Source organism: Haliaeetus albicilla, chromosome W (assembly GCF_947461875.1).
Source record: "Haliaeetus albicilla chromosome W, bHalAlb1.1, whole genome shotgun sequence".
Lineage (NCBI taxonomy): Eukaryota > Metazoa > Chordata > Aves > Accipitriformes > Accipitridae > Haliaeetus > Haliaeetus albicilla.
This window is the reverse complement of record NC_091515.1, coordinates 41,162,178-41,185,901: the sequence shown is the minus strand read 5'-3', so window position 1 is coordinate 41,185,901 and position 23,724 is coordinate 41,162,178. Positions and strand designations below refer to the sequence as shown.

General features: G+C 43.9%; 1 protein-coding gene across 1 annotated transcript in view; it reads left to right on the top strand.

The window, feature by feature from the left end:
* LOC138683377 (protein patched homolog 1-like) overlaps positions 1–23,724 on the top strand; it is a 98,092-nt gene that overhangs the window by 47,563 nt on the left and 26,805 nt on the right. The window contains exons 13-16 of the mRNA XM_069775097.1: positions 7,108–7,226; positions 9,229–9,631; positions 10,115–10,424; positions 23,255–23,397. Of these exons, the coding sequence (XP_069631198.1) occupies positions 7,108–7,226; positions 9,229–9,631; positions 10,115–10,424; positions 23,255–23,397 (975 nt within the window). The remainder of the gene's footprint in view (positions 1–7,107; positions 7,227–9,228; positions 9,632–10,114; positions 10,425–23,254; positions 23,398–23,724) is intronic.

The following is a 23,724-nucleotide window of genomic DNA, read 5'->3' as shown; positions in this document are numbered from 1 at the left end:
GGTAGGTAGAGAATCCGTGAGTGAAGTTGTGCCCAGGAAGAAGGGAGGGGTGGGGGGAAGGTGTTTTGAGATTTGGTTTTATTTCTCATTACCCTACTCTGGTTGATTTGCAATAAATTAAGTTAATTTTCCCCAAGTGGAGTCTGTTTTGCCTTTGACAGTAATTGGTTGAGTGATGTCTCCCTGTCCTTATCTCGACCCATGAGACCTTTGTTATATTTTCTCTCCCCTGTCCAGCTGAGGAGGGGGGAGTGATAGAATGGCTTTGGTGGGCACCTGGCATACAGCCAGGGTCAACCTACCACAATGTTATAGAATAAGGGGTGGATAATGTCCTGGGTTTGGCTAGGATAGAGTCAATTTTTACAAGAAGCTGGGAGGGGACACAGCCAGGACAGCTGACCCAACTAGCCAAGGGAATATTCGATACCATATGATGTCATGCTCAGTATATAACTGGGGAGCTGGCCAGGGGGAGGAGGGATCGTGGTTTGGGAAAGGGCTGAGCATCAGGTTCCAGGTGGTGAGCAATTGCATTGTGCATCACTTGCTTTATACATTCTTTTATTAGTATTATTCTTATTATTACTTCTTCTGTCCTTGTGTTGTCCTATTAAACTGTCCTGTTTTACCTTTTTCTTCTGATTGTCCTCCCCATCTGACAGGTGGGGGGGAGGAGTGAGCAAGCGGCTGCATGTTGCTTAGTTGCCAGCTGGGCTTAAACCACGACAATGAGGCACTTAGGGACATGGTTTAGTGGTGGACTTGGTAGTGTTAAGTTAATGGTTGGACTCAATGATCTTAAGGGTCTTTTCCAATCTAAATAATTCTATTATTCTATGATACTATGACTCTATTCTATAATCTGTGGCCCAAACTCAAACATTTAACATACCTTAAGCAGCAAAAAGGATACTGGAGATCTTCGCTAGGAATCAGAATAGAGGTCCTATTTTCCCATTGTCTGACTTTGCAGTGACCATGCTTTATAGAAGCTACTTAAGCCTAAATGCCACTCTCCTAATAAGAACCCAACAGAGATGGGTCATTTTATCCTAGTCACGCTGCTGTGCTGCTTTCTTTGATCAAATTTTGCTCAGCCTGTTCTCACTTCTCACATCAGAACATGGTAGGTTGCCTTTGGAATATCTGTGGAGACAACAGCTGTAATTGTTACTGCAATTTGAATATAAATTAAATTTATCTTTTTTTAAAATCTTTTTTTTTTTTGCCTGCTGCCATGTCTTATGACTTGCTGTAAACTGAATCAGCAGAAGTTCAGAAAAGGAAGTCCATGTTGTCAAATGCATGGTGCTTTCAAAAAGTAAAACAAAAGACAAAGTTTCAGATGAAATTTCAACATATCCATGTATGAACATGTTGATATTATTCAGAATGACATCATGATCAAAGTTATTTTTAAGGCGGTGATTAATATGTAATCTATGTGTAGGTACATTTGGGTGTCCAGAAATGAATGTTTGAGTGGCTCAATCTTTTCTCAGATGCATCTGTAATCTGTCTTTCCTCACACATAGTAACCCCTTATATGTATATAAGAGATGGAAAAATGTGCAAAAAGGCCAACCAGAGACCTGTACTGAGAATTTATTGGTACTAGAGCAATCTGTGTATATGTTAGGAACCACTGAAATTACAGCCCTTATTGTTGGAAATAACATCTATTACTTGCATTGTCTAGCTTTACTAGGTATAATCAAAACCAGTTAATGCATTTAATCATAGCATTCAAAATCAGATAACGATGGCAGATTTTGGTGGGTGGTCTGTATATATGGATTTCTTTATTCACAGTCGTCTTCCTCCCTCTCCCTCTTACTCAGGCTTGTTTAAACAAGAATTCCTTGTTGTCTTGGTTTCAGCTGGGATAGAGTTAATTGTCTTCCTAGTAGCTGGTACAGTGCTATGTTTTTGAGTTAGGTATGAGAAGAATGTTGATAACACTGATGTTTTCAGTTGTTGCTAAGTAATGTTTAGTCTAAAGTCAAGGATTTTGCAGCTTCTCATGCCCAGCCAGCAAGAAGGCTGGAGGGGCACAAGAAGTTGGGAGGGGACACAGCTAGGGCAGCTGACCCAAAGTGGCCAACAGGGTATTCCATACCATGTGATGTCACATCTGGTATATAAACTGGGGGGAGTGGGGGTGGGGGGATTGCTGCTCGGGGAATAACTGGGTGTCAGTCGGCGGGTGGTGAGCAATTGCATTGTGCCAATCACTTGTATATTCCAATCCTTTTATTAGTGTTATCATTTTCATTATTAGTTTCTTCTTTTCTGCTCTATTAAACCGTTCTTATCTCAACCCACGAGTTTTATTTCTTTTCCTGATTCTCTCCCCCATCCCACTGGGTGGGGGGGAAGTGAGTGAGTGGCTGCGTGGTGCTTAGTCGCTGGCTGGGGTTAAACCACGACACTTGTCATCTTTGATAACTTTCTAGCAAAACTTAGAAAGCAATGAAATAGTGCAGTTTACTTTTCACAGATGCTGCCTTCTCATCTGGATAGTGAACTTTTAACAGATAGGCTTAAAAAAAGGATTGTTCTTGACCTTATTTTGCTCTTCATTTGCTTTCCTTAAGATATTGCAAAATTTCCATAACTTTTGAGGACCAGTATCTGTAAAATAACCTAGCTGCTAGGGAGAATAAATGGTTTCCTGACTAGCCTTGCATGTGGAAGCCCAACTTTTACTTAGAAACTAATGTTTTGCATATCAGTGCTTTCTTTTTTCAGCTTCTGTTCTGTCAGCTAATGCAGTTCATTGATACCTGTGAGTTGTTCAGTTACTTTATGGAACTTAAACACTGCAAGTTTGTTGCTGTCATAGGAATTTGCTAGGGTTAACTCAGCAAAGTGGGTTAGCTCTTGCTGAGTTTAAAAATCACCATTTTCCATTTCTTTAAGTGAGTTGTTTGGGTTTTTTAATTAATTCACTTATGGGGATAAGGACTGTTTTAGCTTTTTAGCTGTTTGCATTTTTTTATCATTTGCTGATCTTATTAGTCCCTTATTTAAGGGGCTTTAGGTTTTGAGATGCTGAATGTATCCCAGGTACTCAGTTGTAAGAATCACCTGTAAGAGAGTGTTCAGGACTTTGAAGGAATAGGTCCTGAGTTTTCAGATGTGTTGCATTTCTTAAAATCGGGGGGGTGTCTAAGAAATCCCCTGAAAGTTTTTGAAGTTTGCTGTAGGAATGTCTTAAATATAGCATTTTCTTTTGAGTATAAATGAAGGAGGCATGGCAGAGTATAAGTACCACTGGGCTGAATTCTTTCTTCAGACAGAATATTTGGACACCTTTATGGAATAAATTCTGCCCTGGAAAGAGAAGACATAGCTTCATAAAAATTCACCTAACTTCTTGCTTGCACCAGAAATTTCCTCCCCTAACAGCAGAGGAATGGTATAGACTCACTAATGAATAAGGGTGGAACTTTGCCCAATAAGTTTTACCAGTAACTTTTTTTCCTCACAGTAAGAATGATAACTTTTTTTCCTAAATATAAAAGTGATTACCAGGTGGTGGTGGTAGGTTTGGGGGGAGAAAGAATACAAATTTTTAAGCTCACTCATTATCTTACTCTGCTGAAGCAGTTTGTCCCCTTCATCTTACCCGAGTCTTTTAGCTTTCCCTGCTTCTGATATGAGAATTTAACAAGTAAAAATAAAGCCTAAGGAGAAGAGGCGGGGAAAATCTGAGTCTGTATGTTGTCAGGAGGGAGCTGCAGATAGGCAGCATAGGGTGGAAGTTTCCCTGACAGACCTCCTCATCTGTTCAGCATCTCTGGCTATACAGCACACCCATTCTCCTTGGGTGGGCTGCCAGGAATGGCAAATAGCAGCACATACCTTTGTCAGGGCCCCAGTCTATCATCCTGGCTCACTTCTTCCTTGCTGCCTTCAGCACAGACTGTCATTCTTCTGTTTCAGTTAACAGTTGCAGCAACAGCATTAATATTTTAGGCTGTGCATTATTAAAAAATGCAAAATCAGAGCATGTTTCTTAATGTCTGCTTAATGGATTTTTTTACTTTTCTCTGATGTTCTTATTTCACTGAACTCTTTCAGTTAACACCTTTGAGTAAGTCCCATGTTTTTTCCTACTCTAGTACTAATCTTACCTCTATTGATTTCAAGGAAAAGGCCTTGGCCCTTTCCTCTCCTATTTGACCATTCCTCTCTGAAAGGGTGAAAGCAGATGCCCTGCCTGTTCCCAAAAAATCCTCTGCTTGCTCTTGGCTCAGCTGCTGCTAGCAGATTGCCTGTACATTGGGAGATCTACTACCACAGACTTTTGTTGGTGCTTTTCTAATCAGTCACCATTACAGACTGCAGATATTGCCAAGATTAAGATCACATTTCTTCATATGTTCCCATTCCCAGCCACCAGACTTCTAAATAGTACTGGGGAGAGAAGGTGGTGGCTGATGCATCAGGTCAGACATTCAGTCACTCCTCAACAGTTCTTCCTTCCCCCCTTGCTAATCTGAATCTCAAACCACTTCTCCTTCCCTTATCTCACTCGCTTCCAAGTGCCCCTGGAGTTGGGGATGTACAGCAGGAACTGAAAGGCACACTGCACCTTATCAGTTCATGGGGTTTTTTTTGATGAGACAACAAATTCAAATTGATATACGAACAATATTTTCTGTATTTAATTGTGAAAACTGTGAAATGTTATGTCCTTGAGATGTTGGGGTGGAGGGTGAGTGAGAGAAAGTATATTATAAATGGGAAGTGTGGTGTTAAACTATAGGAATCTATCGAAATACAAGTCAGGATAGAGAGGCTTGTTTAGAAATATTTGACTTGCAGGATCAGTACATCACCACCAGTATGGCACAATGGAAAATCTAGTTGCTCTAAAAAGAGATGTCATGTTAATAGGTAAATTTACTATGTGTTGCTGGGATACTTTTGATTCTCCTTTAAAAATCAAATGTAAATATAACTAATGGCATCTCTGCCATGCATTTAAGTATTAGGTTTTGGGTTTAGCAGCATTTGGGATTCAAGGTCACTGGGGTCTACAAAGAACTGATAAGGCAGGAAGTGTTTATAGAAGCGAGCAGAAGTAGAGGACTTCAGTTAGTTTTTCAGGCATGTTGAGAGGTATAAGAATTCTTAGGCCAGGTCTCAGCTGATTTTTCCAAATCTCAGCAATTCATAGCTGATCCTTGATGGAAGCTCTTGGTTAGACACAATTAATTGCTCACGATTTATGGGTGATTCAATTTTCAGTGGTTTAGCAGCAATAAGAGAGTGGTTATATGAACTAGGTGCAACAAACACCTTGCTTGCAACAGCAGCTGTTTGTTTTCCTGACAGATTCAGTCTATTCTAGAGAGGATCAAAAGGAACTCACTTAATTTTGAAGTCTTGTCTATGACCTTACATACCTTTCTGTGTCGATATTCATAAATCATGAAATGGTCATGGGATCTTTTCTCTCAAAGATTAAAGTAATGATTAAATGCTAATTAGGCTTTAAACACTAGATAAACTCTATTTTAGTAGTTATGTCTCCAGCCAATCAGCAGGACTTTAAGGAGGCTGGAGACAACAAAAGAGAAACATCAGTAAGAACCACTTTTGTGTACAATATATTTATGATTGAAATAACTATACAGTGTTTACATACATAACTGATTCTGTCATTCTCAGAAAAGTAAAAGCAAGAACTAGTCTTTTTATTATAATTTACAGCTTCAGAACCCTAAAAATCATTCAGTAGATTACTATGATTTTCACAGATAAGAGATATAAAAATACAAAATTGCATTATTTAGGGTCACATAAGTTGAGCATTTTTAAAACATGAATTTTGGATGTCTCATCTTTTGAGTTGCCAATTTTAAGGGCTGATTTTCAACATCAAAAGCAGCCATTGATCTGTGTTGGAAAAAGGAGGGCTCATTTACATCAGGTCAGGCACTTAATTTGTGTAATCCAATTTTAGACCTTTTTTTGACCATTTGAACCCAAATGGTGTTTACTTCAGAAGTTACAGGTGGAGGCACTTGATAATTTATATGCTTTCCTCAGCCTGAAACTGGGCTACTATAGATGCCTACTGATTATATAATGAGTAAAATATAAGGGTTTCCTCTTTTTTTTAATCTGTTGATGGCTCAACTATTTTTTCCCAGGTTTTTTGGGGAAAAAAAAAAATTCTTCAATGACTTATCCTTATCTCTACTATTCTACTACTATCTTCCAAATCCATCTGTGCCCAAGTTTTCCCTTTGTAAGGCTAGTGATCTTAGCTATGTTTTATTGCAAATAAATACCATTAACAATGAATGATAGATGTTGCACCACATATGTTTATAGAGATTCTCTGGGAATCTCTGTGTAGGAAACAGTTATGGTTTGAAGGGGGGGGTGTTTTTCTTTAAATAACGATCATTTTGCAAATTAACTTGACCATTCTTGTTCCAATTTAAGACTCATTTTGGTAGACTGGCTCATTAATCAAGTTCTGTCAAGAAACAAGCAGGAGAGTTCAACAGATAATCCCAAAATGTCACTCTTTTTTTGCTAGACTTTAAGTACATCAAATGCATAGTGTTTTACTAAATAGAGCAGTTTCATTAAAATTTAATTAAACCTTTATTTCATTACTGATTTAATAATGTGCTTTAATGTTATTGTGGTACTTAAATTACTTCAGATCCCTTAAATGTGAGAACTTCAGTCCTAGTTCCAGGTTTACTTTTGCTTCCATCTTTTTGTGCTGTGAGACTCTAAATAGGGCAGAATCTCATATAAAAGTGTAATTTATTGATGAGACTGTTTTTTCCACTTTAAAAATCTTGGTGCCACCACATCTCTAGGTATAGAGATATTAAAATAATATGAAGGTTAATATTAAAAGAAATTAACTACAGTAGGCCTACCATAATGAAACTGGGATGTAAAAATATACCCCCCAGTTCCCTCAGGGGGAAGCTTGAAAGGGTCTGATGAGTTAACATGATAAATGGGTGGATGGGTGAGAACTGAGAGGAGGCTTTATGCTTTGTAAAGCCAATGCCCTAAATGAAGCTTAGTAATGACTTCACTTCTCTTATGATTTATCTCTAGGCAGCAGTTGTGGTGGTATTCAACTTTGCTATGGTTTTGCTGATTTTTCCTGCTATCCTGAGCATGGACCTTTATCGTCGGGAAGACAGGAGACTGGATATATTCTGCTGTTTTACAAGGTGAGAATGTGTGATAGAATTACAGTATATGAGGTGCATCCTTTTTGTGATCACCAATCAGTGCTACTACCCCTTGTCAGGAGTGGGAGCTCTTCATTGCAGCAGGACAGCAGGAGGGTCAGTATGTTATTGTCATGGTTTTATTGCTGAATTACATTTGCTACCTTGTTTTTTTTATCTGACTGAGGGGAAAAGTTAAAAGGCATTTCACACACACACATGCACACACTTTTTCCTTTTTTCATATGTACATCCATTTTAGCCATTGGAGGACAACTTTCTGGAAGCGTGTAAAAGAGCCATGCTTTAGTAATATCTGTATTTTTAGAATTTTATGGGGTACTGCAATGTGTCCAGTGCTGGTATTGGGTAACCTTGGAAGACTTGATTCCAGTCTCTTATGGAAGACTGTAAATAACTCTGGTACTCAGAAGCCTTACTTATACTTAATCACTATGTGCTAATTTTTATGCTTTTTATGCCTTGAAATGTAAATGCATAAAAATAATGTAAAAACTATAAAATTACTTCCCTTTAGCCCAGTTTTTCATAGGACTATGAGGAATTCAGAATGATCAGTACCATTGCAATATAGTGATTGATAAACTTTCTGTTATGGCTCCAATAATAATTTAGAATGATAGTATGCACACTCTTACCTAATACACATCCAGCTCTGACGGTAGGGGCAGGCTAGGAGGAAGCTACTGTCATGAGCGGAGCCACCACTTAGAGATAAAGCATATTTTCTACATTAGTTTTTGCTTTTGCCTGCAATGAAAAGGATAAGCTGCATTTCTATACATGTACTCTCACATGCATGTCATAACCAGGATGTAGAGAAACCCCCTTGTGTCCTCTTAGCCTTTCACACCCATGTAGGAGCAGACACAGTTTGACCTTTTTAACTTCCATGCCAAAGAAAGAAGGTGCTTTCCTAAATTTGTTTTTGAGGGAGTCATTAGAACAGGGAGTTGATCACAAGCCAGGACTCCTGCTTTTTGTTTCTGATTCAGCCATAGTTTCACTGGATGGTCTAATGTGCTTGAATTTTGGAACCCTGATTCTCAGAAGTACAGGGCAGTCAGACCTTCCTTTTATTCCCCCATCTAAAGTTGTACCAAATCTGAATCAGAATTTGGGCCCATGTACATATGAAGAAATTCAGTTAATAAGAGCTTGCTTTGTTTAGGTAGGCAACATTTTCTTCCTTTTTGTAGGATTTTTCCACTTGGTGAAAAATCTCTGATACTGTTTTCTATCAGCAATTTGTTTTTATTTACAGAAGGAGGCTTGTTTATTACTTTTTTTTAATAAGCTAGGTATCCATTATGTTCTTGCATAGACTACAATGAAGGGAATGCTTCAAAAAAATGCTTCTGTAATTTTGTCTCCTCATGTTGCCCGTCCTTCCTGGGAATTAATCCTTGTATATTTTTACTTCAGTTTTAAAACATGCAGTCAGTGTATGGCAAGTGGTTTCAACCTGCCTCCCAAAAGTCTGAGACCTTATCCAGAAGGCCCAAATATTATTTAACAGTTACTTTAATAGTTCTAAACAGAAGAACTCAGCATGTCATGCATTACATTTTGATCTTATAAATAGTTTAATTCTCAGCATAGTTGTGTAGATGTAAACTCACACACACATATCATGCATTCAGACTGTGTGAAACTACCTTGTTATTGACCTGATTAGCATGTGTAATTAATAGAGTGATGTGAGTGGATGCCAGTGTCTTTAGACAAATGCTGGTTCCTTCTTTCTTGGGCACAAGAAACATGTGCAGAAACAGGCTCAGAGGCCTACACTTTAAACCATGTCTAAGAAATATTTCCTAAAAGTGCAGAAGGAAATCCTCATGAAAACATTATGCTTAATTAACATAAACAATTTAATAGTAGTAGAAGCAGTTTCAGATGGAAGCAGATTATCCTATCTAGCCTGATTAAAATAAAGACCTATCTAAATGTGAACAGATGTTTTTCTCTTCTCTTGCAGTCCGTGTGCCACTAGAGTGATTCAGATTGAGCCTCGAGCATATGTGGAAAACAGTGATAATACTTGCTACAGTCTTCCACCCTCATACAGCAGTCACAGTTTTGCGCATGAAACTCAGATTACAATGCAGTCTACAGTGCAGTTGCGCACAGAATATGATCCTCATGCACAGGTGTACTACACCACAGCAGAGCCTTGCTCAGCAATATCTGTGCAGCCGGTAACAGTGACGCAAGATAATCTCAGCTGCCAGAGCCCAGAAAGCACAAACTCGGCAAGAGATTTGCTTTCCCAATTCTCAGACTCCAGTATGCATTGCTTTGAGCCACCCTGTACTAAATGGACACTCTCTTCTTTTTCAGAAAAGCATTATGCTCCATTCCTGCTAAAACCAAAAGCTAAGGTAATCAGAAAACTATTTACCTGTTTTTCAAAAATAGACTTCTGCCTTGCCCAGTAGGAAAATTATCCTGACAATAGTATTAAATATTAGGAATAAATAGAATTATTTTGGAATTACAATTCTTAATAACTTTACACCTAATTTCATACTTTAAAAGTTTTATCTTCGTAGTGTTGTAGTGACATACTTTTCAAATGTAAGTTATGAGTGAGGTTTTGGTGACTTTCAGTAACCTAAGCTCATGAACAGTGAAACTAAATCTACTTTTTAACTTCATCACCATATAAATTTCCTGTTCATGATCTAGAGCCCCTTCACTAAAACACAAATTAGTTTGGCCTCGTAGTGTGTGTGTGCATAAATATATAAAAGCTTAAAAGTATAGTGATGGGTATTAATTTTGAACCTGGTTCTGTGTGCCATTATGAGTTATTAATTTCTTTAGGAACATAAAACCAAATGCATTTCCATTTTCTGTTGCAGATTGTGGTTATTTTTCTTTTTCTGGGTTTACTTGGGCTCAGCCTTTATGGAACTACCCGTGCTAGAGATGGACTGAATCTCACAGACATTGTACCACGAGAAACCCAGGAATATGACTTTATTGCAGCACAGTTCAAGTATTTCTCTTTTTACAACATGTATATAGTGACACAGAAAGCAGACTATCCCAATGTCCAGCACTTACTTTATGAACTTCACAAAAGTTTCAGTAATGTGACATATGTTTTGTTGGAAGAGGATAAGCAGCTTCCCAAAATGTGGTTGCACTACTTTCGAGACTGGCTGCAAGGTAAGAGAGCATTGCATGAACTTTTCTTTTTAATTCTACAGTAGCAAGCAAGTATTCACTGTAGTAATGCTCTCCTCTTCCAATACAGTCACATGGTTTAAAGCGTACTAGCAGGAGGGAAAATGCCTAGGTTCTGATCCAAACTCAGACATCAATTTGCTGTTTCTCCAACAGTTCACTTAAATTCTTTGTGGCTAAGTTTACTCCCCAATAAAGCAGTTTTGGAGCTTTAAAAGATTATATCCATGAGAGGTCATCTCACGTCATTAATTTCTAAGTGGCTAATGAGGAATTCTGCTTTATAATTAATGGACAAATATGGCCCAGTTTCTTGGGAAGATAAATGTTTGCTGAGTGTTTTGAGAACAGTCACTTGCCAAGGCTATCAGCTCCAGTACAGGCGTGTTCCACAGTGGAGCAGGGGATCGCAGCATACAGGGGGGTCTCCTGAGCCGGGGAAACCCCAGGAGAGCGTGAAGACCCGCCAGGAGCTGGTAGCTCTCAGGAGAGCGGCTGATGAGGCATGGGCAGGGCCAGGAGTAACGACGGCCACCCTCCACTCCCACAAAAGGCAGCCCTAGGGAGTGCAAGCGACTAGGACAGGCAAACAGGGTGTGGTGCGGCAGTTTACGCGGGAGGGCCCCTCTTCAAAGGAGGGACATTCCACTGGCCAAGTGGAGAAGCTTGAAGTCCACATAACCCAGCAACTGGGCACCATTCTGTGACCATCTGCGCAGGTCATGGGCACTCATCCTACCTGACCCTCAAGGCAGAATGGTGGGCACTCACCTGAGAGCAAAGGCTGCAGCTCCGGCTGGGGGTCTGCACCATCTACCCCAGTGGTGGCCGACGCCTCTACCCAGACAGAGTTGCTGAAGGGAGAGGCTGCAGTGCAGACCTCAGACTGCAGGAAGTGCCTAGACCTTTCTCCTGGGGCAGGGACAGGCAGCAGACCTGCCTGCAAAAGGTGTGCCTGGGTGGAGGACCTCCTGCAGCAGGAGGGCGAGCTGCAGGAGGTGGTGAGAAGGCTGTGTAGCATCAGGGAGGCTGAGAATGAGTTAGATAGCCGGTTCCAAGTGCAGTCTGCAGTGGACCCACAGCCAAACAGCCAAAAACTCACCCACCAGCACACACGGAAGGGAGGGGGGCCAAGAATGCAAAAGAATGGAAGCTTGCAATGGCAAGGACATACAGTAGGAAGAGACTTCCACCGAAGCCTGAGGTGCACTTGCAGAACCACTTCACCACTCTGCAGACTGAAGAGGAAAGACCCGTCACATCAGGAGAGACGCTGGAGCTGAGTAAGGCAGCCCGATCTGCTTCCCGTATAACAAGCAGCACAACTAAGAAAAGGTGATAGTAGTAGGCAACTCTCTTCTGAGAGGTACGGAGGCACCCATCTGCCAACCTGATGTGCTCTCTAGAAAGGTGTGCTGCTTACCGGGGGCTTGTATCAGGGACATCACCGAGAGACTACAAAGCCTTGTACAGTCCACTGACTATTATACGCTGCTGTTGTTTCACATGGGCACCAGTGATACAGCCAGGAGCAGTATGAGGAGTATCAAGAAGGATTACAGAGCCCTGGGAGCAGTGGTAAGGGACTCTGGAGCGCAGGTAGTTTTTTCCTCAATCCTCCCGGTCAAAGGGAAGGGGTTTGAAAGGGCCAGTTGAATCTGGTGAATCAACAAATGATTATGGGACTGGTGCCACAGCCAGGAGTTTGGCTGCTTAGACCATGGCACTAGCTTTGAGAAACCTGATCTACTGGGGGCTGATGGGGTCCATCTGTCAGAGAAGGGGAAGAGCATCTTTGGTCATAGGCTTGCCAAGCTGGTGAAGAAGGCTTTAAACTAAAGTTGCTGGGGGAGGGGAACCTCAATCCATCCCACTGCTACCAGTTTGATGCCAGTGCCAGCAATAGATGCCCAGAGCCTGGAGAGGGATCACAGGTCAGCAGGAGAGCACCTGAAGAGCAGCACAAAGGAATCCCAGCCACTCCAGCCAGTAAGTCAGCTTCATCGGGGGCCCAACTTAAATGCCTCTATGCAAACGCACATAGCATGGGGAATAAACAAGAAGAGTTAGAGACGTGCGCACGCTTGCAGGGCTATGATCTTATTGGCATCACGGAGATGTGATGGGATGGCTCCTATGACTGGAGTGTTGGAATGGAAGGATACAGGCTCTTTAGGAAGGACAGGCAGGGGAGATGAGGAGGGGGGTGTCACCCTCTATGTCAATGACCAGCTGGAGTGCATGGAGCCCTGCCTGGGGATGGATGAGGAGCTGACTGAGAGCCTATGGGTCAGGATTAAAGGGAGGGCAGGGACAGGTGACATTATAGCGGGGGTCTGCTACAGACCACCTGACCAGGAAGACCAAGCAGATGAGGCCCTCTATAGAGAGATAGGAGCAGCCTCACATTCACAAGCCCTGGTCCTCATGGGGGACTTCAAGCACCCCAATATCTGTTGGAGGGACAACATGGCAGGTCATAAGCAATCCAGGAGGTTCCTGGAATGCATTGATGACAACTTCCTTCTCCAAGTGATGGAGGAGCCAATGAGGAGAGGTGCTATGCTGGACCTTGTTCTCACCAACAAGGAGGGGCTGCTGAGGAATGTGAAGCTGAAGGGCAGCCTTGGCTGCAGTGACCATGAAATGGTGGAGTTCAGAATCCTTAGGGCGGTGAGGAGGGCGCACAGCAAGCTCACTACCCTGGACTTCAGGAGAGCAGACTTTGGCTTCTTCAGGTATCTGCTTGGTAGAGTACCATGGGATAAAGCCCTGCAGGGAAGAGGGGCCCAAGAAAGCTGGTTAATATTCAAGGATCACCTCCTCCAAGCTCAGGAGCGATGCATCCCAACAAAGAGGAAATCAGGCAAAAACGCCAGGAGGCCTGCATGGATGGACAAGGAGCTCCTGGACAAATTCAAACACAAAAAGGAAGCCTACAGAGGGTGGAAGCAAGGACAGGTAGCCTGGGAGGAATACAGAGAAATTGTCTGAGCAGCCAGGGATCAGGTTAGGAAAGCTAAAGCCCTGATAAAATTAAATCTGGCCAGGGTCGTCAAGGGTAACAAGAAAAGCTTCTATAGGTACATTGGTGATAAAAGGAAGATTAGGGAAAATGTGGGCCTGCTGCTCCAGAAGGAAATGGGAGACCTGGTTACCTGGGACATGGAGAAGGCTGAGGTAGGTACTCAAGACTTTTTTGCCTCAGTCTTCACCGGCAAGTGCTCCAGCCACACCACCCAAGTCACAGAAGGCAAAGGCAGGGACTGGGAGAATGAAGAACTGCCCACCATAGAAGATCAGGTTCAAGACCATCTAAGGAACCTGAATGTGCACAAGTCCACGGGACCTGATGAGATGCTGTAATGGCTTTGTGTGGCAAGGTTTTGGTAGCAGGGGGGGTTACAGGGGTGGCTCCTGTAAGAAGCTGCTGGAAGCTTCCCCTGTGTTCGAGAGAGCCTATACCAGCCGGCTCTAAGATGGACCCGCCGCTGGCCAAGGCCGAGCCAATCAGCGATAGTGGTAACGCCTCTGTGATAACATTTTTAAGAAGGAAAAAAAAGTTGGGATGGGGAGAAACAGCCGCGGGAGAGAGGAGTGAGAACATGTAAGAGAAACAAGCCTGCGGACACCAAGGCCAGTGAAGAAGGAGGGGGAGGAGATGCTCCAGGCACCGGAGCGAAAATTCCCCTGCAGCCTGTGGTGAAGACCCTGGTGAGGCAGGCTGTCCCCCTGCAGTCCAGGGAGGTCCATGGTGGAGCAGATATCCACCTGCAGCCCGTGGAGGACCCCATACCGGAGCAGGTGGGTTCCCAAAGGAGGCTGTGACCCCGTGGGAAGCCCGTGCTGGAGCAGGCTCCTGGCAGGACCTGCGGATCTGTGGAGAGAGGAGCTCACGTTGGAGCAAGTTTTCTGGCAGGACTTGTGACCCCGTGGGGGACCCGCGCTGGAGCAGTGTGCTCCTGAAGGACTGCACACCGTGGAAAGGACCCATGCTGGAGCAGTTTGTGAAGAACTGCAGCCCGTGGGAATGGCCCACGTTGGAGAAGTTCATGGAGGACTCTCTCCCGTGGGTGGGACCCCACGCTGGAGCAGGGGAAGAGTGTGATGAGCCCTCGCCCTGAGGAGGTGAAGCGGCAGAAAATAACGTGTGATGACCGTAAACCCCATCCCTGTCCCCCTGTGCCACTGGGGGGGTTTGGTAGAGAAATCTGGGAGTGAAGTTGTGCCCGGGAAGAAGGGAGGGGTGGAGGGAAGGTGTTTTGAGATTTTGTTTTATTTCTCATTACCTTACTCTGGTTGATTTGTAATAAATTGAGTTAATTTTCCCCAAAACTGAGTCTGTTTTGCCTGTGACAGTAATTAGTGAATGATCTCTCCTGGCCTTATCTTGACCCGCAAGCTTTTTGTTATATTTTTTCTCTCCCCTGTCCAGCTGAGGATGGGGGAGTGATAGAACGGCTTGGTGGGTACCTGGCGTCCAGCCAGGGTTAACCCATCACAGTCTTTTTGGTGGAGATGCCGGGGAATGTGAGGAATTCAAGATAAGGATAGTAACTGAGAGAGGTAACGGGCAAAACATGGACTGAACGCAGCTAGAAAGTTAAGAGCTGCTTGATGAGTGGGGAATTTTTATTGTTGTAATTGTGGTGAAGGGACGAGGGGTGGATTGTGTGTAAATTGTCCGCTTTTTGTCGGTTTTGTGATGATATTATTTTGATTTTGGTGTGGGGAATTCTTTTTGTTGATGTGAGTGAAGATTTTGTGTGATGAAAGTAGATTTTAATGATAGTTCTTAAAAATGTGATGCTGGTTCCCACATCACCTGCTGATGGGAAGTAGAGAATAACATCATTTGTTTTTCTTTGCTTTCGCACGCAACCTTTGCTATCACTTTATTAAACTGTCCTTATCTTGACCCACGAGCCTTTTGTTATATTTTCTCCCCCCCTGTCCAGCTGAGGAGGGGGAGTGATAGAGCGGCTTTGGTGGGCACCTGGCACCCAACCAGGGTCAACCCACCACAGATGCATCTGTGGGTCCTCAGGGAACTGGCGGATGAAGTTGCTAAGCCACTCTCCATCATATTTGAGAAGTTGTGGCAGTCCAGGGAAGTTCCCACTGACTGGAAAAGAGGAAACATAACCCCCATTTTTAAAAAGGGAAAAAAAGAAGACCAGGGGAACTACAGGCCAGTCAGTCTCACCTCTGTGCCTGGCAAGATCATGGAGTGGATCCTCCTGGAAACTATGCTAAAGACACATGGAAAATAAGGAGGTGATTGGTGACAGCCAACATGGCTTCACTAAGGGCAAATCGTGCCTGACAAATTTGGTGGCCTTCTACGATGGGGTTACAGCATTGGTGGATAAGAGAAGAGCAACTGATGGCATCTACCTGGACTTGTGCAAAGCATTTGATGCTGTCCCGCACAACATCCTTGTCTCTAAATTGGAGAGACATGGATTTGACGAGTGGACCACTTGGTGGATAAGGAATTGGCTGGATGATCACACTGAAAGAGTTGCAGTCAGCGGCTCAATGTCCAAGTGAAAACCAGTAATGAGTGGTGTTCCTCAAGGGTCCATACTGGGACCTATACTATTCAATATCTTCATCAGTGACGTAGACAGTGGGATCAAGTGCACCCTCAGCAAGTTTGCTGATGACACCAAGCTGTGTGGTGCGGTCAACACACTGGAGGGAAGGGATGCCATCCAGAGGGACCTTGACAGGCTTGAGAGGTGAGCCCATGCAAACTTCATGAAGATCAACAAGGCCAAGTGCAAGGTCCTGCACCTGGGTCAGGGCAATCCCAAGCACAAATACAGGCTGGGCGATGAGTGGATTGAGAGCAGCCCTGGGGAGAAGCACTTGGGGGTGTTGGTTGACAAGAAGCTCAACATGACCTGGCAATGTGCACTCAGCCCAGAAAGCCAATCATATCCTGGGCTGCATCAAAAGAAGCATGACCAGCAGGCTGAGGGAGGTGATTCTCTCCCTCTACTCCACTCTGGTGAGACCCCACCTGGAGTACGGTGTTCAGCTCAGGGATCCCCAACATAAGAAGGACATGGACCTGTTGGAGCGAGTCCAGAGGAGGGCCACGAAGATGATCAGAGGGCTGGAGCACCTCTCCTATGAAGACAGGCTGAGAGAGTTGGTGGTGTTCAGCCTGGAGAAGAGAAGAGAAGGCTCCAGGGCCTACAAGAAAGCTGGAGAGGGACTTTTTACAAGGGCCTATAGTGATAGGACAAGGGGTAATGACTTTAAACTCAAAGAGGGTATATTTAGTTGAGACATAAGGAAGAAGTTCTTCACTGTGAGGGTGGTGAGGCACTGGAACAGGTTGCCCAGAGAGGTTGTGGATGCCCCATCCCTGGAAGTGTTCAAGGCCAGGTTGGATGGGGCTTTGAGCAACCTGGTCTAGTGGAAGGTGTCCCTGCCCATGGCAGGGGGATTGGAACTAGATGATCTTTAAAGGTCCCTTCCAACCCAAACCATTCTATGTTTCTATGAAAAGCCCCAGTCCAGCAATGTATTTTGGCACAGGCTTAACTTTAAGCACGTGAGTGATCCTGTTAGGTTCAGCTGGGACTGCTGGCATAAAGAAAAAGTTCGGTGGAGCTTAGGCATTTTATTGGATTGGGAGATGACTACACATTCTAGACTTCCAGTCAAGTGTCCTCACTCTTTCTATGGTGCTACTTTTTCTGTGCTGAACTGTAACTGGGAGGGGGGTGTGTTATGGGTTTGTGTGGCGCGGGTTTTTTTTGGTAGTGGAGGAGGGGCCCGCAGGGGTGGCTCCTGTGAGAAGCTGTTAGCTCCCCCGGCTCCAAGTCGGACCCGCCTCTAGCCCAGGCAGACCCAACCAGTAACGGTGGTAGTGCCTCTGGGATAACATATTTAAGAAGGGGAACCTGCAGCTAGTATGGGGATTGGAATGTGAGAGGAACACCTGTGCAGATATTGAGGTCAGTGAAGAAGGAGGGGTGCTTGAGGAGGTTGATGCTCCTGCAGCTCGTGGAGGTGAATGGTGGAGCGGAGGCCCCTGAAGATGGCTGTGACTCCGTGGGAAAGCCCGCGCTGGAGCAGTTTGTGACTGAAGATCAGCCCGCGGAAAGGACCCACACCAGGGAAGTTTGTGAGGAACTGCAGCCCGCGGAAAGGACTCATGTTGGAGAAATTCATGAAGGACTGTCTTCTGTGGGAGGGACCCCACGATGGAGCAGGGGACGAGTGAGGAATCCTCCCCCTGAGGAGGAAGGAGCGGCAGAGACAATGTGTGGCAAGCTGACCCCAACCCCCATCCCCTGTTCCCCTGCGCCGCCGGGGGGAGGAGGTAGAGAGAACCGGAAGCGGAGTTGAGCCCAGGAAGGAGGGAGGGGTGGGGGGAAGGTGTTTAAAGATTTGGTTTTACTTCTCATTATCCTGTTTTGATTTGATTTGTAGTAAATTAAATTGATTTTGTTTCTTCCCCAAGTTGAGCCTGTCTTTTGCCCGTGACCATAATTGGTGAGTGATCCCTCCCTGTCCTTGTCTCGACCCACGAGCGTTTCTTTATATTTCCGGGGGCGGAGCGAGCGAGCGGCTGCATGGTGCTTTGTTACCGGCGGGGCTTAAACCACGACTGGGTGTTATAGGTAGTATGATGATAATTTTAATAAGCCCACTTTATTAAAGGCATGATATTATAATTATTCATGTTGAGGCAAATAATTCTTTTGTATTTAAAATAAATAGTAATGTTACACCTCAGCAAATTTAACAGTTTTCTTGTGAGCAAACACATCCTGCCGAGAAATACTTCTGTTCTGCCTCTGTCTCTCTGTTGGAAGAATCTTCAGGAAGCTTTTGCAAACATAAAAATAAAGTGTGATGACCTACTGAGACTAAGTTTTATCCTTAACTGTTTAGAGATGGCCAATGTAGCCAATGACTCAGAAAACATGCACATAACTGTCAGTATTTAGAGTGCCTTCAGCTTAATGCACCTCTTTTTTCAGAGGCTCACTTGTATTTTGCTTCCTGGTATCAAATCATGTTAACATTTTCTATTATCTGAAAAAGCAACAGAAGATAGTTAACATTAAGCATTTGTTTAAATTGGAAGTGTTAACATTATTTTTGTGACTGACAATGTAAATGAGGTAGCTTAAATTCTCTGATGGCTTTTAATTAGGCTTGGTTTTGCAAAGGATAATCTTATCTTGTGTTTTGTGGTGCCAGCTGTTCACATGGGTCAGTAGGAATTCCTTCTTCATCCCCATTCCAGCATCCAACATACTTCTGGAGGATTTTACGTTCTTCTATATAACATTTTTTAAATTGCCTTAGTTTGTATAATTTCTCTGCAGAAAGGAGTCAACAAGTTACTTTTATCTTTCTGCCCAGAAACTGAAGGATTTTTAAAATCATTGGTGTGAACAGTTTATAATAAAAATATTGTTTTCCTTTAAATCAGTTACTCTGCTGCTAATTTCAAAGTGTTATAGGGAATTTTTATTACAGAAATTTTGAAATACTTCAGAAAGTAAGCACAACTGATAGTGGTTTCTTGGTATTCTTTCTGCAGACTTTCAGTTTCAGCAGTGTACAAGGCCAGTAATAAAATTACCCAAAGTGTAAAGTGGTTAAGCCAGCTGAGAAATAAAGATATAAAAGAGAGCTGGATTTGAGGGATGATCGAATTTGTAAGAACTGTAGCATACACTGGAGGGGGGGAAAAGAAGTGAAAGAGCTAAGTTTCCATGCACTGTAGTAATGTAAAATGTAACTTGCAACCACAAATTGGTAATGTTGCATGCAAATGCATATATTTGGTATTGTGTGTCTGCTTAGCCCTGTGTCAGGAGTTTGATATTAGTCTAACAGTTCTGCCTCCAAATATTGTCTAGCATAGCAACTTGTCTGCTCCTCTTAACCTCCTCTTTGAAGGGCTCTCCTTTTCTCCTACATTCTTCTTCAACAGCGTCCTCTTAACTCCCAAAGTGATCTTTTATATAACTATTATGATAGCACAAATGCTTTCACATAACCACTTTCTAAGAGACTGAAATGGAGTTAGAGCTGTATTTGCAAAGGATGGATTTATATTTCTGCACTTCACAGAATGGTTGAGATTGGAAGGGACCTCTGGAAGTCATCTGATCCAACACCCCTGCTCAACCTCAAGCCAGTTGCCCAGGTCCATGTCCAGATGGCTTTTAAATATCTCCAAGGATGGAGTCTCCACAACCTCTCTGGGCAACCTGTTCCAGTGCTCTGTCACCCTCACAGGAAAAATGTTTTTCTTTACGTTCAGACAGGACCTCCTGTGTTTCCGTTTGTGCCCATTGCCTCTTCTCCTGTCACTAGGTACCACTGAAAAGAGCCTGGCTCCGTCTTCTTTGCACCCTCTCTTCAGGTATTCATATACATTGATGAGATCCCCCCCCGAGCCTTCTCTTCTCCAGGCTAAACAGTCCCAGCTCTCTCAGCCTTTCCTCATATATGAAGTGCTCTAGTCCCTTAATCATCTTTGCAGCCCTGCGCTGGATTCTCTCCCAGTAGCTCCATATCTCTCTTGTACTGGGGGGCCCAGAACTGTACACGGCATTCCAGGTGTGGCCTCACCAGTGCTGAGTAGAGGGGAAGGATCACCTCCCTCAACCTGCTGGCAATACTTTGCCTAATGTAGCCCAGGATACCATTAGCCTTCTTTGCTGCAAGGACACATTGCTGGCTCATGTTCAACTTGGTGTCCACCAGGACCCCCAGGTCCTTTTCTGCCAAGCTCCTTTCCAGCTGGGTGGCCCCCAGCATATATTGGTGCATGGGGTTGTTCATCTCCAGGTGCAGGACTTGGCACTTCCCCTTTGTCGAACTGCATGAGGCTCCTGCCTGCCCATTTCTCCAGCCTGTTGAGGTCCCTCTGGATGGCAACACAGGTCTCTGGCCTATCAGCCACTCCTTCCAGTTTTGTGTCATCAGCAAACTTGCTGAGGGTACACTCTGCCCCATCATCCAGATCATTAATGAAGATGTTGAACAGGACTGGACCCAGTATATTGACCCCTGGGGTACATCGCTGGTTACTGGCCTCCAACTAGACTTTGTGGCACTGATCACCACCCTCTGGGCCTGGCCATTTGGCCAGTTTCCAACCCACCTTACTGTCTGCTCATCCAGCCCATACTTCATCAGCTTCTCTATGACAATCTTATGGGAGAAAGTGTCGAAGGCCTTTCTCAAGTCAAGGTAGATAATATCTCCCCTTGTCTACCAGGCCAGTCATTTCATTGTAGGTTATCAGGGTGGTCAAGCATGACTTCCACTTTGTGAAGCCATGCTGACTGCTCCCCATTACCTTCTTGTCCTTCACATGCCTGGAATGGTTCCCAGGATTAGCTGTTCCATCACTTTCCCAGGTGAGGCTGACTGGTCTGTACTTCCCTGGGTCTTCCTTCTTGCCTTTCTTGAAGATAGGAGTGACATTTGCTTTCCTCCAGTCCTCAGGCATTCCTCCCAATCTCCATGATCATTCGAAGATAATAGAGTGACCTCACACTTCCTAAATAATATTTTCCCCACTCCAAGGGCACCAACAAACAGCATTTTCTTAAAGGGGACTTTGAAGTCCCTTCAATGATGTCAGAATATCTACTGTTAAATTATCGTCTTTCTGGACAGGTGCTGAAGGGCTGCACATAGCAGGTTTGGCAGGCTTATTTCATCGCTTTGTTCTCAACCTGTTGGCTTTACAAGTGGATACGATTTTGTACAATGACCTGGGAAGCAGTTTTCTAAGGGAGGAGGGAAAAATTTATAAATCGGAATGAATACTCAGGCCCTGAGATGGTGTCAGTAAGGTTTGTGTTTTCTCTTCCAACGCTCTTATCTCCTTACAGCTGTGGCTAACCTATCTTATCTGTAATGATGTTCACTACAGCTCCTCAGTGCAGCTGTGAGGTGGGTTGGTGATTTCTTCCACCACCACCCTTCCCCAAGCCTTTTCCCTCCCTTCCATGAACATGAAGTTTGTGATCTGTTCTCAGAGAACCTTGTACTGGGCTGTGGCTTCCTGTTCTAAATCTGATCCAAATTTGTGCTGTGAAGTATTCCCTCCCCTTTAAAGGGAGGCAAAGAGGAAAATAACAGTTAAGAGTGAATAGCTGTTGGCTGTGATCTTTACATGTGCTGGCAACAGATCCTATGACTTGTATTAGGTACACAATTTGAACACATGGAACAAACTGAGCACTCACACTGTGCTCAAGAAACAACTGAGTTGCTGTTTGAAGTTGAAAGTTTGAGTGTGGTGGTTTTTTTCCCCTTGTAGTCGAATTTCTGGTTGTATCATAGAAATTATTGCCTCGGTGCTCTGCAGTAGCCCCAGACAATTAATGAGTGGGGTGTGTCCCCTTCTGTGGTTGAATATGCTTGGCCAGAATTTTGGTGAGGGAGGGGGGAATACGGAGAGCGTATTTCTCTTCTGGGTAATGGACTAAATCTCTCCCTGGTTTTAACTCCACGGTAGCCAGTGAGGTTAAATCAGGGCTGAACTCAGCCCCTTCTGTGTTGGCACCATCTATGTCAGGGTGAGACTTCAGCTTTGTTTTGAGGAGGGTGTATATGAAAGAGTAATTTTCGTGGTTTAACCCCAGCCGGCAACTAAGCACCACACAGCCACTCAGTCACTCCCCCCTGGTGCGATGGGGGAGAGGATCAGAAGGGTAAAAGTGAGAAAACTCATGGGTTGAGATAAAGACAGTTTAATAGGTAAAGCAAAAGCCACGTGTGCAAGCAAAGCAAAACAAGGAATTCATTCACTACTTCCCATTGGCAGGCAGGTGTTCAGCCATCTCCAGGAGAGCAGGGCTCCATAATGTGTAACGGTTACTTGGGAAGACAAATGCCATCACTCTGAACATCCCCCCCTTCCTTCTTCTTCCCCCAGCTTTTTATTGCTGAGCATGACATCATATGGTATGGAATATCCCTTTGGTCTGTTGGGGTCAGCTGTCCCAGCTGTGTCCCCTCCCAACTTCTTGTGCACCCCCAGCCTATTTGCTGGTGGAGTGGTACGAGGAGCAGAAAAGGCCTTGACTCTGTAAGCACTGCTCAGCAATAATGAAAACATCTCTGTATTATCAACACTGTTTTCATCACAAATCCAAAACATAGCCCCATACTAGCTACTACGGAGAAAATTAACTATCCCAGCCAAAACCAGCACAGTTGAGTGGGGTGACTCTGGAACTGTAGTTCATGAAGAAAAATGCTTTTTATTCTAGACAACTTTGACTCTTCCCTGCATAAGTGTACAAGCAGAGTGCTAGGTTGCACTCTCACATCCAGCCTTGTGCTGAGGCAGTGATGAGGCTATGCGAACTCAGGAATGGCTCTGAGAAGGCCAGTGGACCTGAGAGTCCTAATCCCATCTCCGCTCTCCCTTTTGCCTTGAGAGGAAACTCATTATTCCAGTGCAGATTGCATCTCCCTTTTGCTAGCTCACTTTTGCTTGTCAGCAATGTGGGAGGAGTCTTGAGGCTTTTCCCTTGCACCTTCTTGCTTCTCCTGCCTTTCTTTGGAGGAAGTACTGGACATGCAACTGGTACTTTTACCTTCCCACACACTGACCATGAGGTGGGGAGCCCAAATTTAGGAGGCAGCAGATGGATAATTTTCTTCCTGCTTCAGCTATAGATAGTCACAGTTTATATTAAAAAATATTCATTATTATTGTTTCTTCCTACTGAAATTTGTTTCAAAGATCGATTTCTGATCTGCTTGTTCTATCTATCTTCCTCACACCTTCCTCAACTCTTTAGGACTTCAGCATGCTTTTGACAGTGACTGGAAAGCTGGGAAAATCGCTTACAACAATTATGAAAATGGATCCGACGATGCTGTTCTGGCTTACAAACTCTTGGTGCAAACAGGCAACCAAGCAAAGCCCATTGACATCAGCCAGGTACTGTATCAGAGTCTATATTGGTTTATACAGGAATGCACAATCCGTCAGGAGTTGGGGGAGATGCAAGGAGCATGCCATAGCCTCTTTTTTTATCTTGATGAATTGAAGTTCCTGAGTTGTACCTAATTGCATAGCCTCGCTGACTTTGCTTGAGCTACATGTTAGCTGCAGAGTCTGTCCTGTGTTGAGAAGTATTTAAAATCAACACCAGGAATGCCTGTCTGGTGATTATTGGCTGGCGTGCGTTAAATGCTGTTCCTGTCTCATATACACACACATGCAGTTTCCACTGCAATTGCTGTGGAAGATGCTACTCTGCATCCA